General features: G+C 45.0%; 1 protein-coding gene across 2 annotated transcripts in view; it reads right to left on the bottom strand.

Annotated features, from left to right (window-relative positions):
* The window catches only part of lrrc56 (leucine rich repeat containing 56), an 88394-nt gene that overhangs the window by 12111 nt on the left and 57679 nt on the right, over positions 1-18604 (bottom strand). For both annotated transcript variants that reach the window (XM_055649361.1, XM_055649360.1), the window contains exons 7-9: positions 3377-3554; positions 2899-3081; positions 1048-1112 (exon numbers count right to left, since the gene is read on the bottom strand). In XM_055649361.1, the coding sequence (XP_055505336.1) occupies positions 1048-1112; positions 2899-3081; positions 3377-3554 (426 nt within the window). The remainder of the gene's footprint in view (positions 1-1047; positions 1113-2898; positions 3082-3376; positions 3555-18604) is intronic.

Raw genomic sequence — 18604 nt, 5'->3', positions numbered from 1 at the left:
GATACCAGTGATGTATAAAGGTGGACCTCATATGCCATTGATCACATTGAGTCTGAGGGGGATGTGCAAGATAGATTTGTTTATATTGCACATTAGGAATATACACCATATAACACAACATTACTCTGCTTTTGCCTGGTCTGACCATGGTTAGATTATCGCTGCAAGGTTTTCTTAATGTAATTTAGAGTGTCAGAAGTCAACCTCCAGAACGCTGGAGTTTGAGGGCACACCTGATGGAAGTATATAAAATTATGAGAGGAATAGGAATGTTAAGTTTTGCTTCATTCTGACTTGGGCAACTGATGCAGCATCAGCTGAAGCTTTGAATTCAATTACTCCTCTGGCTCTGGTACAGACCCCTTTTTCCCCAGGGTGGAAATGTAAAAGGCTGGAGGGCAGAGGTTTAAAGCAAGAAGGGCAACATTTAAAGATGTACGTGGTGGGTTTTTCCATACAGAGAGTGTTGGATGCCTGGAACCTGCTGCCAGAAGTGATGGTGAGGCAGATATGCCAGTGGTGTTTAAGATGGATATGCAGAAAATGGATATGGATCATATACTGGCAGAGGTGATCAGTTTAACTTAGAATCATGTTCAACACAGATATTGTGACCCAAAGGGCTTATTCTTGTGCTGTCAGGTGCCATGTTCTAAATGACTACTGTTTTACGCACATTCTAAAATATACAGTGCTTAATTAGTCTCAGGACGCTGAGGGAAATACTGTAATGGGGAAGATTTACTGAGATGATCAGGCATTTAATGTACTCCAAACACATGCAGGCAAGCTTTGGATGTAAAGGATGGAGAAAAAAACAGTTCTGGCAGGTTGAAGATTTTGACAGTGCACCAATGGCATGCAAAAAGAGAAAGAAGAGGACTTGACAGATATGATTACTCTAATTTAGGATGTTGTATTTGCTTCATTCTGACTTGGGCGCCTGGTGTAGCATCAGCTGAAGCTTTTAAATCAATATCTCCTCTGGTTCTGATACAGCACTATTTCATCCCAGACAGTTCAATTAACAGTGAATAAAAACCTTACACCCTGTTTCTTCTTCCGTGCACGAAGAGCTGTGACAGGATTTCCACAAAAGATGCTTCCTGTACCTGCGAACAAAACCAAGACATCATTAAAATAGTTTGCTGGTAATTCTGGGCATGCAGTAAGCCCAAGATATGCTTGGTTCTTTATACAGGGTATTATTTCTCACAGTTTTACTCCAGGCCTCTCCGTCATCTCTTTAACTGTATTGGTTGTATTGCAGAGCTTGCACAGAACGTGAACTTTCCTGTCAAGTTCCAACGATCTATCTCGTCTCCGAATCTTTGCCTCCCCAATGCTCCCATCTTTTTCTGGGTGTTAGTTGGCAACCTCAACTCTACGTTTCCTGGAGAAACCATCAGTCCTTCCATCCCACTTCCTGTGAAGATTCCATTCCATTCTCCCAGTTTCATAGCTTCTGACCATGCCAATGTTTCTGGTGAGTTGACTTTTTTCCTCAAATGAGAATTCCTCTGTACTGTGACTTACAGGGCCCATTTCCTGCACTTCCAAAATGATGGCACACATGTTAACCTTTACCCTGAAGTGTTCATTTCCTCTTGGACAGTCATGCCACCTTGTCATGTGACCTAACAATCAGATAAGGTCACATCTGAATTGTTATCTTCCTCCTTCCCATTGCCCAGAGACCCACACACACTCCATCCAGCTGAAAAATTATAGAACATAGTAAATCACAAAATAGGCTCTTCGGCCCACAATATCTGTACTGAACATGATGCCAAGACCATCACGTGCGCATAACCCGTATCCCTCTATTCCTTGCATGTACATATGCCTGTCCAAAAGTAATTTAAATGTCATTAACGCATCTTCTTCAAACACTACCTCTGGCAACACGTCACAGGCATTCACTACCTTCTGGGTTAAAAACATGCCTCGCATATCTCCTTTAAACTTTGCCCCTCTCACCATAAAGTTATGCCCTCTAGTATTCGATATTCCATCCTGGGAAAAAGAGTCAGATTGTCTACCCTATCTAAGCCTGTTGTAATTTTATATAATTCTATCAGGTCTCCCCGCAACCTCCGGCGTTCTAGAGAAAACAATCCAAACAAGTTTTGTGCACTTTTTTCAGTTTGGTAAACAATATTCACAACTTAAAATGCAGTATTCTCCTTCGGATGGAACAGTTCTGTGGAACTGTTCAGTTCATAAACATGATCCCCTTCCCGTTTTCTGTCACTTTAATTTCCCCTCACTACCACTCTGATCTGTGTGTGGTCTCCTACACAGTTCCTTTCAGCTCAATGTAAGCTTGAGGAACCACACCTCATCTTACATCTGGACAAGTCCCCCGACTTGAAACATAGCTTCAGTTGAAAGATTTCCAATGGACATTTATCTCTGTTCCTCTCCCCATACATGCCCGACATGCTGAGGTTTTTCCAGCAGCTTCTAATTTTAGTTTAAAAACCATTAGAAACATTTTTTTTCCTTCTTCCATTTATACCTTGACCCATCTGTTTTTCCATCACCACCCTCTTTTACCTCGCACTATCATCTGTTTTAATGTATTTTATTAATGAGACTGGAGAATGTGGTGGACACTGTCTGGTCTATCACAAGTACTGGTCTCCCCACCACAGAAGGGATGTACTAGAAACACTGCCTTAAAAAGGCATCCAATATCATCAAAGCCCCACACATCCCTGGCCATGCTCTCATCTATATCACTGCTACCATTAGAAAAAAAAGTACAGGAGCCTGAAAGCCATTCAATTCACTTTGAGAGTCGCTATTCAATGTCACAAAACTCAAACACTCACTGCACAGAAAATCTGCTTTGACAGTTCTTCAATAATTAAGAAATGAGGTGGAGCTCCATACCATGTGTTAAGTCACTAGCACCATCCTGAAGCCTGGTATCAGGAGCTCCTGCCCGATAGATGCCCGTAGGGAACCCTGTGGAGACCCGCCCAGCACTGTGTGGTCTCTGGCATGTTGACGGTCTCTGAGATGAATGATTCTGGTGCTGACGAGAAGCAGGCCTCCCAGGGATAAAACCATCATCTGTGTGAGTTAAAAATGTATGTTGGCATTTTAGTTTTGCAAGATGACAAAATTAATCTTTACTTCTATATAATAAGATGTATCATATTTAGAGGGTTTCAATTAAACCATGCAATTTTGTATTCCTTTTTACTGGCAATTTACAGATCCATCTCCACTTTGGCACATAGATTTTCAGCAGCACAAGTAAGTTTTAAACAAGATACTAGAAATAATGATGCCTTTCCTGTTATTGAGCACAGCTCATGGGTATTTGTGGCGTTTATAATGTTCACATGAGAGTTATTCCACAGACCTAGATTTTCAAGATCCTCAGCGGAGATGCCATCCTTAATGGCTTCCTTCACAATAAGCCAATCCTTACTGATGGTACTGTTAGACTGAATGCCGGTCTCACTCACAGGAATGTCGTCCAAATATTTCAAGTGTGGAATGAGCTTTTTGACAGCCTCCCTGTAGTTACCATTTGAATCCTGAGGTCATGGAAAATTAAAAAAATTACAATTATTTCCAATATGACAAATGAGCAAAACAAAATGTCAAACCACAATGACCGCAACGGCACATCACTTTCTCAAGGGCAATTAGGGATGGGCAATAAAGGCTCGTCTTGCCAGGAACTCCCACGTCCCATTAATGAATGAATGTGAACCTGCTCCTGTGTATGGGAAGTCAATGCTTCCATGGAACTGATATTCCTTTTCTTGCTATTTTATCAGATAAAAAGTGATGTTCTTTCCGTATCTCCCTTGCAATGACTGGAAACAACGTGTTGTATTTATCTAATGCCTTTGACGCAGTAACATTTCCCAAGAGATTATATCCACAGAAATTCACACAACCACGGCTGCTAGATCCAATTTGTTGAGCTATTTTGGTGATAAATGGGAGAGCAGTAGACAGTTAAAGAGAGATGGAAAAGTGGTTATCGTGACCACTGATGTACCGGGTCAATGGCATGTGCATCAACACATCCATTAAACATTTTATTGCAAGCTGCACTGAATTGCTGAATGTTTGTGAATTTACATTTAATACAAACTGGACTAAGTGGGACCCGTTGGGTCCCTGTCACACGGGAGGCCTGGTCCCCCAATGTAACCCGTTCCCCAATGCAGTATTCCACCACTCACCCGTTCCCCCAATGCAACCCCTCCCCCCAATGCAATAGTGCACCACTCACGCATAGCCCCCAACCGCGCAGGCATGGCTCATTTCCCCTCATCCCCCAGCTTTCCCTCCCTCCCTCTTTTTTCCCCTCCCTCAATCACTCCCTCTCCTTTCCCTTACCCTCAGTCACTCCGTTCATAACTCCTCTCCCCTCCCTACCCCCATCCTATCCCTCTATCCCCCACTTCAGAACTCCCCCTATCCCCGCCCACTATCCCTCCTGACCTCCCCCACTCCTTCCTCCCTCTATTCCCCGCTCCATACCTCCCCCACTCCCCCCCTCTCCTCCCCCTCTATTCCCCGCTCCATACCTCCCCCACTCCCCCCTCCTCCCCCTCTATTCCCCCTCCTCCCCCCACTCTCCTCCCTCCCCCACTTTCCCCCTCTCTACCCCTTCCTCTCCCTCAATCCCCCCACTCTCCCTCCTCACCTCCCCAGGATCTTTCCCCTTTCCTCCTCCTCTCCCCCAATCCCTCCCTCACATCTCCCTCCCTCTCCTTTCCCCTACCCTCAGTCACTCCCTCCCTCCCTCCATCCATAAAAAGCAGCATCTGCAGTTCCTTAATCCACAGGTCATTCATTGTTAGCTGTGGTTTAGATCCCATTGACTTGACGATTGGACAAGTTTGCATCGTGTGTGTTACTCAAACTCCGCGCAACCTGCTTGGCCACCCTGCAACGCGACTCTCCCTCCCTCCCACTCCCCACTCCGGCAATAGCTGCCGCTCGGCCAGTCCTCGTCCGACCGCCCGCTGCTGCCGCCGCTCGGCCCATCCCCGCCCTGCTCACCCGCCCGCTGCTACCGCTCGGCGCATCCTCACTACCTGCCTGCCTGCTGCTGAAGCTGCCGCCGCCAGGATGCGGGGGGTAGGAGGGATGGAGTCGGTGTTCGTCACAGTGGGCAGCATAACTTTCGATGAGCTGGTGCAGAAGATCTCCTCCGAGAAGGCCGTAAGGGTGAGTTACTGCAACGGTGGCGGCGAAGGTTTTAGTTATGTATTATACTAAGTGGGACCCATTGGGTCCCATGTTCACACGGGAGGACTGGTCCCCCAATGCAATATTCCACCTCTCCACCAATTCCAATATTGGTGGCCAGTGGGGGGAGTGGGGGCTTTCTGGAGCACTAGTGTGGGTGTTGTGGGTTGAAGGGAATGGTTTCCAGAGGGCTAGTATGGACATTGTGGGCCAAATGGATTCTTGGGCTGGCAGCTCAGTCAATCAGGCCTGGTGGGCTGGCAGGTCAGTCACTCAGGCCTGGTGGGCTGGCAGCTCAGTCACTCAGGCCTGGTGGGCTGGCAGCTCAGTCACTCATGCCTGGTGGGCTGGCAGCTCAGTCAATCAGGCCTGGTGGGCTGGCAGCTCAGCCACTCAGGCCTGGCAGCTCAGCCACTCAGGCCTGGTGGGCTGGCAGCTCAGTCACTCAGGCCTGGTGGGCTGGCAGCTCAGAAACTGACAGAAATTTTGCCCAAAACAGGTGAGAGACTCTGTGAGAGAGAAGGGGGAGAGGGTGGGGAATCAATTTTAGACATTTTTCTTCGATTTCTGCAGATCATAGCAATGAAGGAGGAAAGTCTATCCCGGCCTGGATCTCACAGGGAGCCAATGAAGCGGGAGTAAAATACTGGGATGAGGTTTAATACTTGCAGGGGGAATACTTACTGATGGGCCAAAGGGACTCCTCTTGGACTAGTACGGGCCTGATGGGCTGAAGGGACTCTTTAAAAAAAAAAATCTGAGTGAAATCTCAGTGGCCTTTTCCTGGCCTGGCACGGGCCTTTTGGACCAAAATGATCTTCCTGGGCTAACACGGGCATTTTAGGCAAAAGGGACTGGTTTCTCGGTTAATAGGGGCCTTGTGGGCCGAAATTAGTGGTTTCAGGCAGGCCAAACAACTCATTTCATTTCATTTCCATTTCCATTTCAATTTCAAGCACAGGGCAGGGCAAACAACTCATCTCATTTTCATTTCATTTCATTTCCATTGCCATTTCAGTTTCAAGCACAGGGCAGGCCAAACAACTCATCTCATTTTCTTTTCCACTGCCATTTCAGTTTCAAGCACAGGGCAGGCCAAACAACTCATCTCATTTTCATTTCATTTCATTTCCATTGCCATTTCAGTTTCAAGCACAGGGCAGGCCAAACAACTCATTTTATTTTCATTAAGGGCTAACAAATCATTTATTGCAAGTATATTGCAGACTCACAGTTCAGCAGACTCACAGTTCAGTTGACTCACAGCAGAATCACAGTTGTGGCCTCTCCCTCACGATCTTCCAGAGTGACTGATTCACGTCCAGGCATCCAGGGTTTTATAGTCCTGCCCCTCCAGGAAGGGGCGTTAACTTCTTCATGGTGATTGACAGGTGTGAGGACCAATCAGCTGATCTCAATATTTTTTAAACATTCATAACTTTTTTATTATTCATCGATCGGAAAAATCCTCGGGCTGCCTCAGCGGAGGACTATGAGTAAGATGACCAAAAATCATAGCAATATATGGTGATGCTTTTTATTAAAATCAATATACAGCGCAGGCAGGATAAGGTCAAGATGAGACTTTTAGTTATATAGATAATCCAGTAGGTGTATATGTAGTTTTAGAGACAGACAGACAGACAGACAGACAGACAGACAGACAGACAGACAGACAGATAGATGTGGAGATCTCACGTCAAACACGTGGCTCTATATCCAATATCTAATCGACGAAATAAAAATAATTGGTATTGACATTGGTTTATTATTGTCATGTGTACCGAGATATAGTGACAAACTTTGTTTGCATGCATCCAGTCAAATCAAATGGTGTATACCTTCATCAAGCCATACGTAGGTATAACAGCTAGTGCAAAGAAAAAAATAACAGAGCATAGTGCTCAATATTGTAGTGTTAGTCACAGTCCAATGTTTGCAATGAGGTAGGTTGGAAGATCGGGTACTGATTCCAGAAATGAAGCTAAACTGTGGTGTATTGAAACACCACACTAATATTATTGCTGAAGTGGAGAGATCATTGAGCAGACATTCCGTCTGAGGACCCCTAGTCAAGAACATGTGTAGAAGGCTCTCAACTGGGACTGCATCTAAAGCTATGGCATGCAACACAGCAGCAGATAGGGGGTGGGCTGAAATGAAGGAAGCAGCAGTTACTGCTTCAGAAGGTGAAGTCCAGCTGGAAAGACAAACCCTCCATCAGTGAAGGCCATCTCCTGCTGGTTTGCAAATAACCGCGCTGGAATCCTCATTCTAAAAACAAAATTCAAATACCGACTTGGTCAAAGGTCCGGTCTTGACTGGTTCAATGGCCAGGAATCAGAACGGATCTTGTCTCAGCGTCTAATGTTTCAAAATAGTTCAAAAAGGTATCCAAATATTAACATGCGTAAAAAGCCTGAATCACACTGGTATATGTTTTCATAGTCATAGAACTGTACAGCATGTAACAGGCTCTTCCATCCACCTTGTCCATGCCTGGGCTAGTCCCATTTGCCTGCAATTGGCCCTTATCCCTCTAAACTGTTTCGATCCATTTATTTGTCCGAATGTCTTTTAAAAATCCTGGTTGTATGTGGTTCTATAGTTTATCTGGCAGTTCTTTTCAGATACAGCCTGCCCTCTCAGTGAAAAGGTTGCCCTCGAGGTTCCTCTTAAATCTCTCTCCTCTCACCTTAAACCTATGCACTCTAGTTTAGAATCTTTGACCTATGAAAAAGTCTGTTCACTTTATCCATGCCCTTCATGACCTTATACACCTACATAATGTCACCCGCCTCCCCCAGCTTCCTATACTACAAAAAAGTTCCTGCCTGTCCAACCTCTCTCTATAACTCAAACACACCAACCCAGAGAACTCTTAGTGATCTCCGTTTGGTCAAATGCCTTTAGCCAGCAGCATCCATTAAATAATGTACAGTATTATTTCGCTCCCAAACATCTGCTATGAATTGCACTTATCTGGTTCATGTAATGTAAAGTGCTCATCTAAAGAGGAACCATTACCCAGTACATTAAAGCAGCAGTCATGAATACAGGGTACACAAAAATGCTGGAGAAACTCAGCGGGTGCAGCAGCATCTATGGTGCGAAGGAAATAGGTGACGTTTCGGGCCGAAACCCTTCTTCAGACTGATGGGAGGTGGGGGGGAGAAGGAAGGAAAAAGGGAGGAGGAGGAGCCCGAGGGCGGGGGGATGGGAGGAGACAGCTCGAGGGTTAAGGAAGGGGAGGAGACAGCAAGGGCCAGCAAAATTGGGAGAATTCAATGTTCATGCCATCCGGACGCAAGCTACCCAGGCGGAATATGAGGTGCTGTTCCTCCAATTTCCGGTGTTGCTCACTCTGGCAATGGAGGAGACCCAGGACAGAGAGGTCGGATTGGGAATGGGAGGGGGAGTTGAAGTGCTGAGCCACCTGGAGTTCAGGTAGGTTATTGCGGACTGAGCGGAGGTGTTCGGCGAAACGATCGCCCAACTTCCGCTTAGTCTCACCGACGTTTCTCCTCCAGTAATGTATACAGTGCAGATTGCCTCACTATACTTTCAGATTTCACAGAATGTTGCACAGAAATACGTGATCAGTGAAGAAGTGCTAAAACATGTGTTGGGTCCTGTTTACTTTCATTCATCATAGTCATAGAGATGTACACCACAGAAACAGACTCTTCAGCCCACCTTGTCCATGCCAACCACATTTGACATACTGGGCTAGTTACATTTGCGTGCATTTGACTCATAGCCCTCCAAACCCTTCCTATCATATACAGTATCTGTCCAAATGTATTTCAATCAGCTGGGATTGTTGAGTGAAAGGCATTACAGAACAGCATTAGAGATAATTTAGAACTTAAGCAACTCAGGACTATTATTTTCAGTAATATCCTGGTTAAATCTTTAGTGTTAAAAACAATGACCAGCAGATGCTAGTTTACACAAAAGGACATAAAGTAACTCAGCGGGTCAAGCAATATCTGTGGAGCACGTGAATAGGTGACCGGGGTTTCAACGTCAAACATGTCTGCAGAAGGGTTCTGACACAAGTTACTTCAGAATTTCATGTCTATCTATGGATAGGTGACATTTTGGGTGGGGAGCCTTCTTCAGTCGGAAGGGTCCCGACACAAATTTTTTAAATCATGTAATCATTTTTAAAATCAAAGAGCTGAGTGGCTTATTCACTTCCACCAAAACCATCTTGCACTCTCCAGGCTGGCCTCCCATCCACCACCAGCTCAGCTAAACCTCTCCTGCCTGTAACCTCAGCGCATCACTTGTCTTGTCACTTCCTCTCATTGTACACAAATCCCAGTCACAACATTCGGGATGTCTCTCATTCTAATATCCACCTAGGCCGCTACATGGAATAGGATGGCTTCTATGCTCCAGAGATGAGGGATGATCTCAGTGAAACAAAATGAAGAGGTGGCTTGATGTTGAGTAACTACGTCCCCTAACTGGAGAGTCTAGATCTAGGGCACCCCCTCAGAATGAAGATTGCCCATATAGAATTGAGATGAGGAGATATTTCTTTACTCAGAGAGTTATGAATATTGGAATATAAACATAGAAAATAGGTGCAGGAGTAGGCCATTTGGCCCTTTGAGCCTGCACCGCCATTCAATGATCATGGCTGATCATCCAACTCAGTATCAAACTGCAGACTGATAGATTTTTTTAATGCTAAAGAGATCAATCAACATGGAAAGGAGGCTGAGTTGAAGATTGATCATAATCTGTTTGAGTAGCTCAGCAGGAGCCCTGGGGTCAACTGGTGTTTCATGTTACAAGGCTCAAAGATCTGTTAGAAGTAGCATGGATTAAGAGAAAATGGGAATGAGAAATGAAAATTTCCATATGGGAGAATCAAAAACTAGAGTCCACAAAGTCATGTTCCAGGCACTCACCACCCTCTGTGTGAAAAACTTGCCCTGCACATCTCCTTTAAATGTTACTCCTCCACCTTTGCCCTCTAGTCTTTGATATTCCCACTCTGGAAAAAAAGGTTCTGACTGCCAACCATATCTATGCCTCTCATAATTTTATATACTTCCATCAGGTCTTCCCTCAGCTTCGAGGCTCTACAGAAAATAATCCAAGTTTGAGATATTTCCTTACCCAATGACTGTATTGTAGAACGCGCTGCCAAATGAAGCGATTGAAGAACATAAAAAGGCATTTTAGGAATAACAAGATATAATACGTGACACTGGTTTATTCTGATCAGGTGTGGTGAACTGGAGTCGCTAAAGGCTCCTGCGGAACGTGCAATGGTTTTCATTTCCCATGGTTGCAACTTCCTCAAAAGCAAGAGATATATCATTCCATATGGTATAAGCACATAATATCGGCCTGTGTGACTAACAGTGACCTCAAGCTTCACAAAAAGCAGAAAAACCCAAGCGGACCGAGATCACTCAGGCTTTATTCTTGCGGCTTAATGCAGCCTTGTAACCTCTGAAGCAGTCATGTGTAACAGATGTGTTAAATGCAGGATTGGACTGTGGACAATAATTGCTCTTTTAGTGCTGTTACTCTTTATGTGTCTATTTGCAGGCTCGTGTTACAACAGCACTGAGAGACAGCAGGTTTTGGAGAGATTGTTCGCCTGCCTGCTGGTTTTGTAAAGCTGTCATGAATAAACTCCGTCTACAGTTTAAATTAACAATTATTTCCTCAGTCTTTAAGAAAGGGAATATAGAAGATAACAAGATAAGGTGAATTACAAATAATAGAGAATAATACCTAAATCAGAAAACTGAATTGTCATGGAGATGTATTACATGGAAACAGGCCCGTCAGCCCACCTTATCCATGGCTATCCACTAGCTAATCCAATTTGCCTGCATTTGGCAGATAACACTCTAAATTCTTCCTGTTCATATATCTGTCCAAATAATTGACAAAGGTGAAAAGGAGACAAAAGGGAGTCAAATAAGAATGAAGAGGAGTGAAATGTAAAGCCAGAGGGTGTGTAGAAGGGGACAGAATGGAGGAGAAAAAGAATGGATAAAAGAGATTTGTGGAAATGGGATGGGAGGTGAGCATATGGGTGTGGGGAGAGGAGCAGGGAGATGGTGGGAGAAATGTGTGTGTACCAGTGTGTTGTGGTGGGGAAGGGGCTCTGAAAAAAAGGTAGGTAGGGGCAGTATTATTTGAAATTGGAGAATTCGATGCTCATACCATTGTTTTAGAAACAAGTCATAAAAGTATCTGCATTACAACGGACAAAACAACCAGAGGAAGTTACAGACCCATTCATCTTACACTGACAGTAGGAAAAATAAAGGACTTTGTCAATAGGAACGAACTAGAGGATTGCATCTATAAACAACAGTAGTATATCAGAAAAGTGAGGAGTGGGAGTGGGGGCGGGGGGAGTGAAGTGTAGGTGAAGCTTCCTCAGCAATCTCAGAAACTATTTATATGACATGACTGCTGCATGTCTAAGGTAGAGACCGTCCTAATGAGTAAGTGGATTAGGAATAAACAACTTTGTATCAGGAACACCCAAAGGATATTTAATCACTGGGGAATAAACATTATGTCCATATGGTCAAGGAAGTACACAAAGAGAGATATAAGAAACTGCAGATGCTGGAATTTTAACCAAACACAAAGTGCTGGACGAAGTTAGTAGGTCAGATGGCATCTGGGGAAGGAATGGATAGATGATGATTCGGATCTGGACCCTTCTTCAGACTGAGCCTTCCACATAAAGACTGAGATCCAATCAAGTTGAACCTTACGAATAAACAAGGAAGAACAAATGATTTAATGGTACCTCAAAGGTGTTTACTACTAAGAGTACTAACGCAGTACTTTCAGTCTTTCTGCTGTATGGTTTGCACACAATAAAAGCTTTTCACTGTATCTCGGTACATGTGACAATAAACTAAACTAAACTAGTCATTCTTGTCATGATGAAAGTGAAGGAACTTACTTGCTCTTAAAAGCAATGAAATGTGACCAGTTTATCTGTTGTAATAATAATGTTTAAGTTATATAGTTCACCGAGTCATTGTGTCGAATTTGCTAATACTTCCTTGGAATAGTACCAGGGAAGTAGAAAGTCATCCGTGCTTTTGATTTGGGGACCATCAAATTTGGTTCCATTTTAACCAAATTCAAATACAACAATACAACCAATAATCTATCCCACCCACCTCTTGGATTCCAGCTTATAATTGCTCTCCCCCTTCACTTTATTGAATATTGCATGAAAACTCAGTGTCATGTTTTGAAACCTTATGCCCCTGTCCCACTTAGGAAACCTGAACGGAAACCTCTGGAGACTTTACGCCCCACCCAAGGTTTCCGTGCGGTTCCCGGAGGTTGCAGGTGTTTGCCTGAGGTTGCAGGTAGTGGAAGCAGGTAGGGAGACTGACAAAAGCCTCCAGGAACCGCACGGAAAACTTGGGTGGGGCACAAAGTCTCCAGAGGTTTCCGTTCAGGTTTCCTAAGTATGACAGGGGCATTAGTCAAACATCAACAATACCATGCTGCTGCACCCGCTGAGTTTCTCCTGATTTTTTGTGTACCATCAACAATACCAACTGTTGTGATTTACCTGTTGTGTGCTCAATTGTTTGATTTTGGCCAAACTGAACGATTCACACCGTACGGAATACAGGCCCTTTGGTGCACCTTGTCCATGCCAACCAAGTTAGCATATTGAGCTGGTCTCAATTTCCTGCATTTGGCCCATAGCCCTCTAAACCCTTACTATTCATATATCTGCCCAAATATCTTGAAACATTGTAATTGTATCTGCTCTCTCTACTTTCCTCTCACTTCTCATTCCAGACTGTGTGAAAAAATGTTGCTGAGTTCCCTTTTAAACCTCTCACAGGCCTATACAATCTTGTTTTTATGTTTTACTAGACCAAGTGCAGACCCGTTGGGTCTGTTCCCCCAACGTGCGGTTGTGGGGGGGGAGGCGGCATGCAGCGTCACACACACTAACTATCCCCCCCCCCCCCCCCGCACTCATGCTAATTACCCCCCTTGATATTATATTAATATTATTAATTTTATCCTTTTACCCCATAATCACCCTATCTACTGACGCATAGCCCCCAACTTGCAGTCACATCTAGAGAGGGGGGGGAGGGGGGTAGAGAGTGAGGGCAGAGTGAGAAGGGGCAGAGACACAGAGAGAGGGGCAAGAGGGAGAGGGGGGTGGCGAGGAGGAGAAGAGGGAGGGTGGGTGAGAGGGGAAATGTGGGGGTGGAGGGGAGGAGAGAGAGAGGGTGAGAGTGAGGGGGAGAGAGGGGGGGGGGAGAGGTGAGGGGAGGGGGGGGACGAGGGGAGGGGGAGAGGTGAGGGGAGGGGGAGAGGTGAGAGGTGAGGGGAGGGGGGGGAGGTGGGGAGCAGGGAGGGTGGAGGGAAGGGGGGGGGGGGGTGTGTGGAGGGGAGGGGGGTATAGGGGAGGGACAGTGGGGGAGGGGATGGAGGGGGAGGAGTGGAAGAACAAGAGGGGAGAAAGAGAGAGGGGGAGAGGAGATGGAGAGGAGGGGGGGAGAGGGGGGGGTGAGGGGGGAGTGAGGGGGTGTGCTGAGAGGGGGGTGAGGTGAGGGGGAGAGGTGTGGAGCAGGGAGGGGGAGGGGTGGAGGGAAGGGGGTAGGGGTGTGTGGAGGGGAGGGGGGGTTAGGGGAGGGGACGGTGGGGAGGGGATGGAGGGGAGGAGGGGGAGAAAAAGAGGGGAGAGAGAGAGAGGGGGGGGTGGAGAAGAGAGGAGGGATAGGAGGGGGGGGGGAGGAGAGGGGGGGCAGAGAGGAGAGGGGGGGGGAGCGAATGGAGGGGAGAGGAGAGGAGAGGAGAGGGGGGGAGAGGAGAGGGGGGAGAGGAGAGGGGGGGGAGGGGGGGGGAGAGGAGAGGGGGGAGAGGAGGGGGGGAGAGAGGAGGGGGGGGGAGAGGGGGGGGGGGAGAGGAGGGGGGGGAGAGGAGAGGGGGGGGGGAGAGGAGAGAGGGGGGGGGACAGGAGAGGGGGGGAGAGAGTGCCTTTTTATTTCAACCCGAGCCCCCCAAACAACCATTTGCAGGCAGTGCTTTTTTACTTTAACCATATTTTCATTTTCAAACCACATTAAGGGGTACTTACTCACAGTTGTGTGGACATGTGTTCAGTGTTATTCACAGCTCAGAGAAACGTGACCCTCTGCCTTCCTCCAGCTTGCAGACTAATTGAGGCACACCACTTCCTGGTTTTATAGTCCCTCCCCCCTGCCGCCAGCGGGGGCAGCAGAGAGAATGGGGAATTTCGTAAAATCATTAATATCTGTCATTTTTCATCGACTGGAAAAATCCTCGGCACACCTGCAGCGGAGGGGGGCTCTGAGCGAGGTGGCCAAAAATGACGGCCGTAGGTGGCGGCGTTCTCTCGGAAATCGCAGCACAGATCGCCAAAACCGGTCAAGAACAGACTTTTAGTAATATAGATGTTAAATTCTTCTTTAATGTGGTGTCTTACTTTCATAATGGCAACTCAAAATTCACTACACCAGAAATGGTGTATGTGACAATAAATGTCCTTTGTCCTTTGTTTTAGAATACTCTACTTTGGGAAAAGGACTATGAATTTATAAACATGACTATGTGCGTTCACTTTATCCATGCTCCTCATAATCTGTGCACCTCAATAAACTCAGACCTCAGTCTCCCATGCTTCAATCAGTGGATTATAGCCAAGACTGCAAATTAATTTTTAACTTCTACAATTTCTCCCCTTCTGCAACATGTAAGTTACATGCTGTGCTATTATTATAAATAAGGTGCTTTTTTTTTTTGCTGCAGACTGATTCTGTGAAGAGCAGTAACTCACTAGTCCCTTGTGAACGATAAAAACCTTTCTCATTACAGTTGGCAATAAAAGCCGAGGCTATCAGAGTGGTCAGATTAATGATTCAGGAAAGCAGTTACAGAGTACATACAACCTTCACATCAGCAATAATGCTACGCAGATTATTTGGATAAACAAAGCAAAATTCAACCAACAGGGCAAATATCAATATCACTTGCTTTTCTTTTTGTATGTGTTTTAAACTGAACTGGCCTTCGTCTGATTACAAGCTCCCAACCTGCATCTTCACTCTACCTTGTTGGTGTCCTGCCTCTGCTGCTCTGTCAAAGGTGCCATCTGCATTTCATCTGCAAACTTACTGAACAGACCACATTTTCATCTCAATCGTATTACAAACAACAGAGATAGATCAGCCGTGATTGAATGGCGGAGTACTGTAGACTTGATGGGGTCGAATCATCTGTTCCTATCACTTATGATCTTATGACCCAGCACCAATCGTAGCGGAACATCACTAACCACAGACCTCCAGTCAGAAAAACACCCCTCCACCACTACTTCCTGACTCCTATGACACGGCACAGTGGCACCCCGGTAGAGGTGCTGCCTACTCGCCCAGGAAATTTCATGGCCACATTTAGCCCTCTTAATTTTTGTCTTTGTTCTTTCCTGCTTCCTTTATATTCCTCAAAGGCCTTGTCTGATTTCAGCTTCCTAAAACTTACACATACATCCTTTTCCTTTTTGACTATATTTAGAATATTTCTCAGAGACACTGGACAGCACAGAATCCAGAGTAAAAAACAAACTGCTGTGGAACTCAGCAGGTCAGGCAGCAGATGGAAATGGACTGACAGCAATTTGGGCCGGAATACTTCTTCAGTCTGAAATGTTGTCTGTCAATTTTTCTCCACAGATATTGCCTGACTCTTTGAGTTGCTGCAGAATTTTTATATCCTTTATATACCAATTGTTATATCTGAAATAAATGTACTCTGGAACATTGAGCTGCCTATCCTGCCCTTAGTTTAGTTTAATTTAGTTCACAGAAACTGTCCCTTGGGCCCATCGTGTCCATGCTGACCATTGATCACCCGTTCACTCTAATTCTATGTTATCTCGCTTTCTCATCCACTCCCTACACATTAGGGGTAATTTTACAGTGATCAATTAACCTACAAACCTGTATGTCTTTGGGATGTGGGAGGAAATTGAAGCACCTGGATGAAACCCAAGCGATCACATGGAAAACGTGCAAACTCCACACAACAGCTGTCAAGTTCAGGATCGAACCCGAGTACCTGGTGCTGTGAGGCTGAGACTCCAACAGCTGCGCTACTGTGCTGCCCAATATAAGATTTGTAATGGTTGCAATATCGTAGATCTGCATACTAATCCAGGCTCTGAGCGGATCTGCCTTACCCGTTATACTCCATTATCCTTCAATCAACAATTCCAAAACATTATACAGCCACTTTGCTGTTAGTGGTAGCTATGCACAAGTTGGCTCCTCTATTTCTGCATCACAACAATGATTTGCCTTCAAAAATACCTCATTGGTTTAAAGCACTTTAGGATGTTTAGAAAGGAATTGTGAAATGCACTAGGTAGATTCAAATCCTTAAGGGAAATAAATGATATGATAATACTTCAAGAGTAATCCACATGAGTCTTTAGAAGTCTATGATAGATACGTGCAGATCCTAGTTAAAACATAGCTTTCAATCAAGCACTTATGCTAAGCTCCATTAATATACAATTCTTGAGGGATAAGTGCTGTTTGATGCATCCTGCAGGAAATGCAAGTACAGTCACTCAGAATAAACTGCGGGATGAAGTATCTATTTGCATCATAGAAATAACCTTTAAAGGAACTGTGTAAAATACCTAATGTTACTGACAAAAAAAAGATTTACATTTCCGTAATGCTTTTCACCCATGCTATTTTTATGGATAAAAAAATGCTGGTCAGCATATCAATGAAATATTAAACTACATTTATCAACAATTTTTTTTACATCAATAAACAAACAACCCCCCCCCCCCCATTTTGATTTTGTGACTAATCAATTTCTAATTTAATAAACTAATAATTAAAACGCTTAAAATAATACGTTAAAAATTAAATATATAATTAAAATAGTATACACTAAAAGGTTTATGCCATCACAAAACAGCAATGTTGTTGACACCCAGATTGCTTTATGGCTAATGAATTGCTTTTAAAATATAGCCATTGTTGTAACATAGGATATATGGCAGCCGATCTAGACACAGCGAGCTTCCACAAACAGCAACAGATGATGATCAGAAAATGTGCTCTTTTGTAATGTTGAGTATCAGACATACATTGGCTGGGATCAGTGGGAATGACTACCCATTCTATTTTGATCAAACACCATAGGATCCTTTATTAAGGGTTAGAGCAGGCCTCACTTTGATGTTTCTTTCGAGAAGCGGCACGTCCAACAGTGAGCTGCTCCTTCAAGACTACACTGGAGATCGTCTGGATTTTTTTTCTCAAATCTCTGCAAATGGAATGAACCAATGGCCTCCTTATCCTGAGAAAAAAAGTGCAACCCGCTAGACATCATGCTATAGGAAAGACAGCATTAGGCGGGAAAGAGTTAAGAGAAGATTCATGGAAATGCTGTCAGGACTTGAGGGCCTGAGCCTCTTGAGGGCAAGAGGTTGGGCAGGGCCGTAGGCCCACCAAGTCCACATTGACCACACCGATCACCTGTTCCATGTTTTCCCACTTCCTCCGTACACACCAGGGATAATTTTACAGGTGCCAATTAAGTACAAACCAGTGCACCGGGAGGGATCCCACACGGTCACAGCGAGAACGTGCAAACTCCACACAGACTGTACCCAGGGTCAGGATCGAACCCAGGACTTTGGCGTCATGAGGCAACGGCTCTACCTGCTGCACCAATGAGAGGTGCACAAAATCATGAAGGGGAATAGTTAGGGTGAATGCACATCTTCTTTTTCCCAGAACTAGAGCCCATGACTTAAGGACAGAGGGGAAAAATGTAATAAGAACACGAGGGGCACCATTTTCTACACAGTGGATGTTGAGTATATGAATCAAGCTGCCAGGTAGTTGAGGTGAGACAATATCAACGTTTAAATGTCATTTGGACAGGTACATGATAGGAAAGGTTTAGTGGGATATGGACCAAACTTGGCATCATGTTTGGCAAGGTCATGGTGAGCCGAAGGGTCTGTTCCTGTGCTGTATTGGCCTATGTTCGATCTTCTAAGATGAGTCAGTTACGGCCATCCCCAGAAGTGACATTGTCTACGTCAGACCGATGCTGGAAGATGTTCTGTGTGCCAGCCTGATATTGGACGTGATGAATATTGAGTGATGAAAATTCAGGTTTCTTGCCGATAAATTACTCACCTCTAATTGGGAGGCTTGGAGCAGTTTGTGTTTCGCATTTCCCCCCAGTGGTTAAGAATAGTCAATCCACATTCACAGGCAGCTGCTCACACAGATACTGATGCAGCACCAAGAAAATGTCTTCATGCATTATGCAAACAGAT

This window comes from Leucoraja erinacea, chromosome 18, assembly GCF_028641065.1.
Source record: "Leucoraja erinacea ecotype New England chromosome 18, Leri_hhj_1, whole genome shotgun sequence".
NCBI classification, from domain to species: domain Eukaryota; kingdom Metazoa; phylum Chordata; class Chondrichthyes; order Rajiformes; family Rajidae; genus Leucoraja; species Leucoraja erinaceus.
This window is presented reverse-complemented; position numbering and strand designations above follow the sequence as displayed.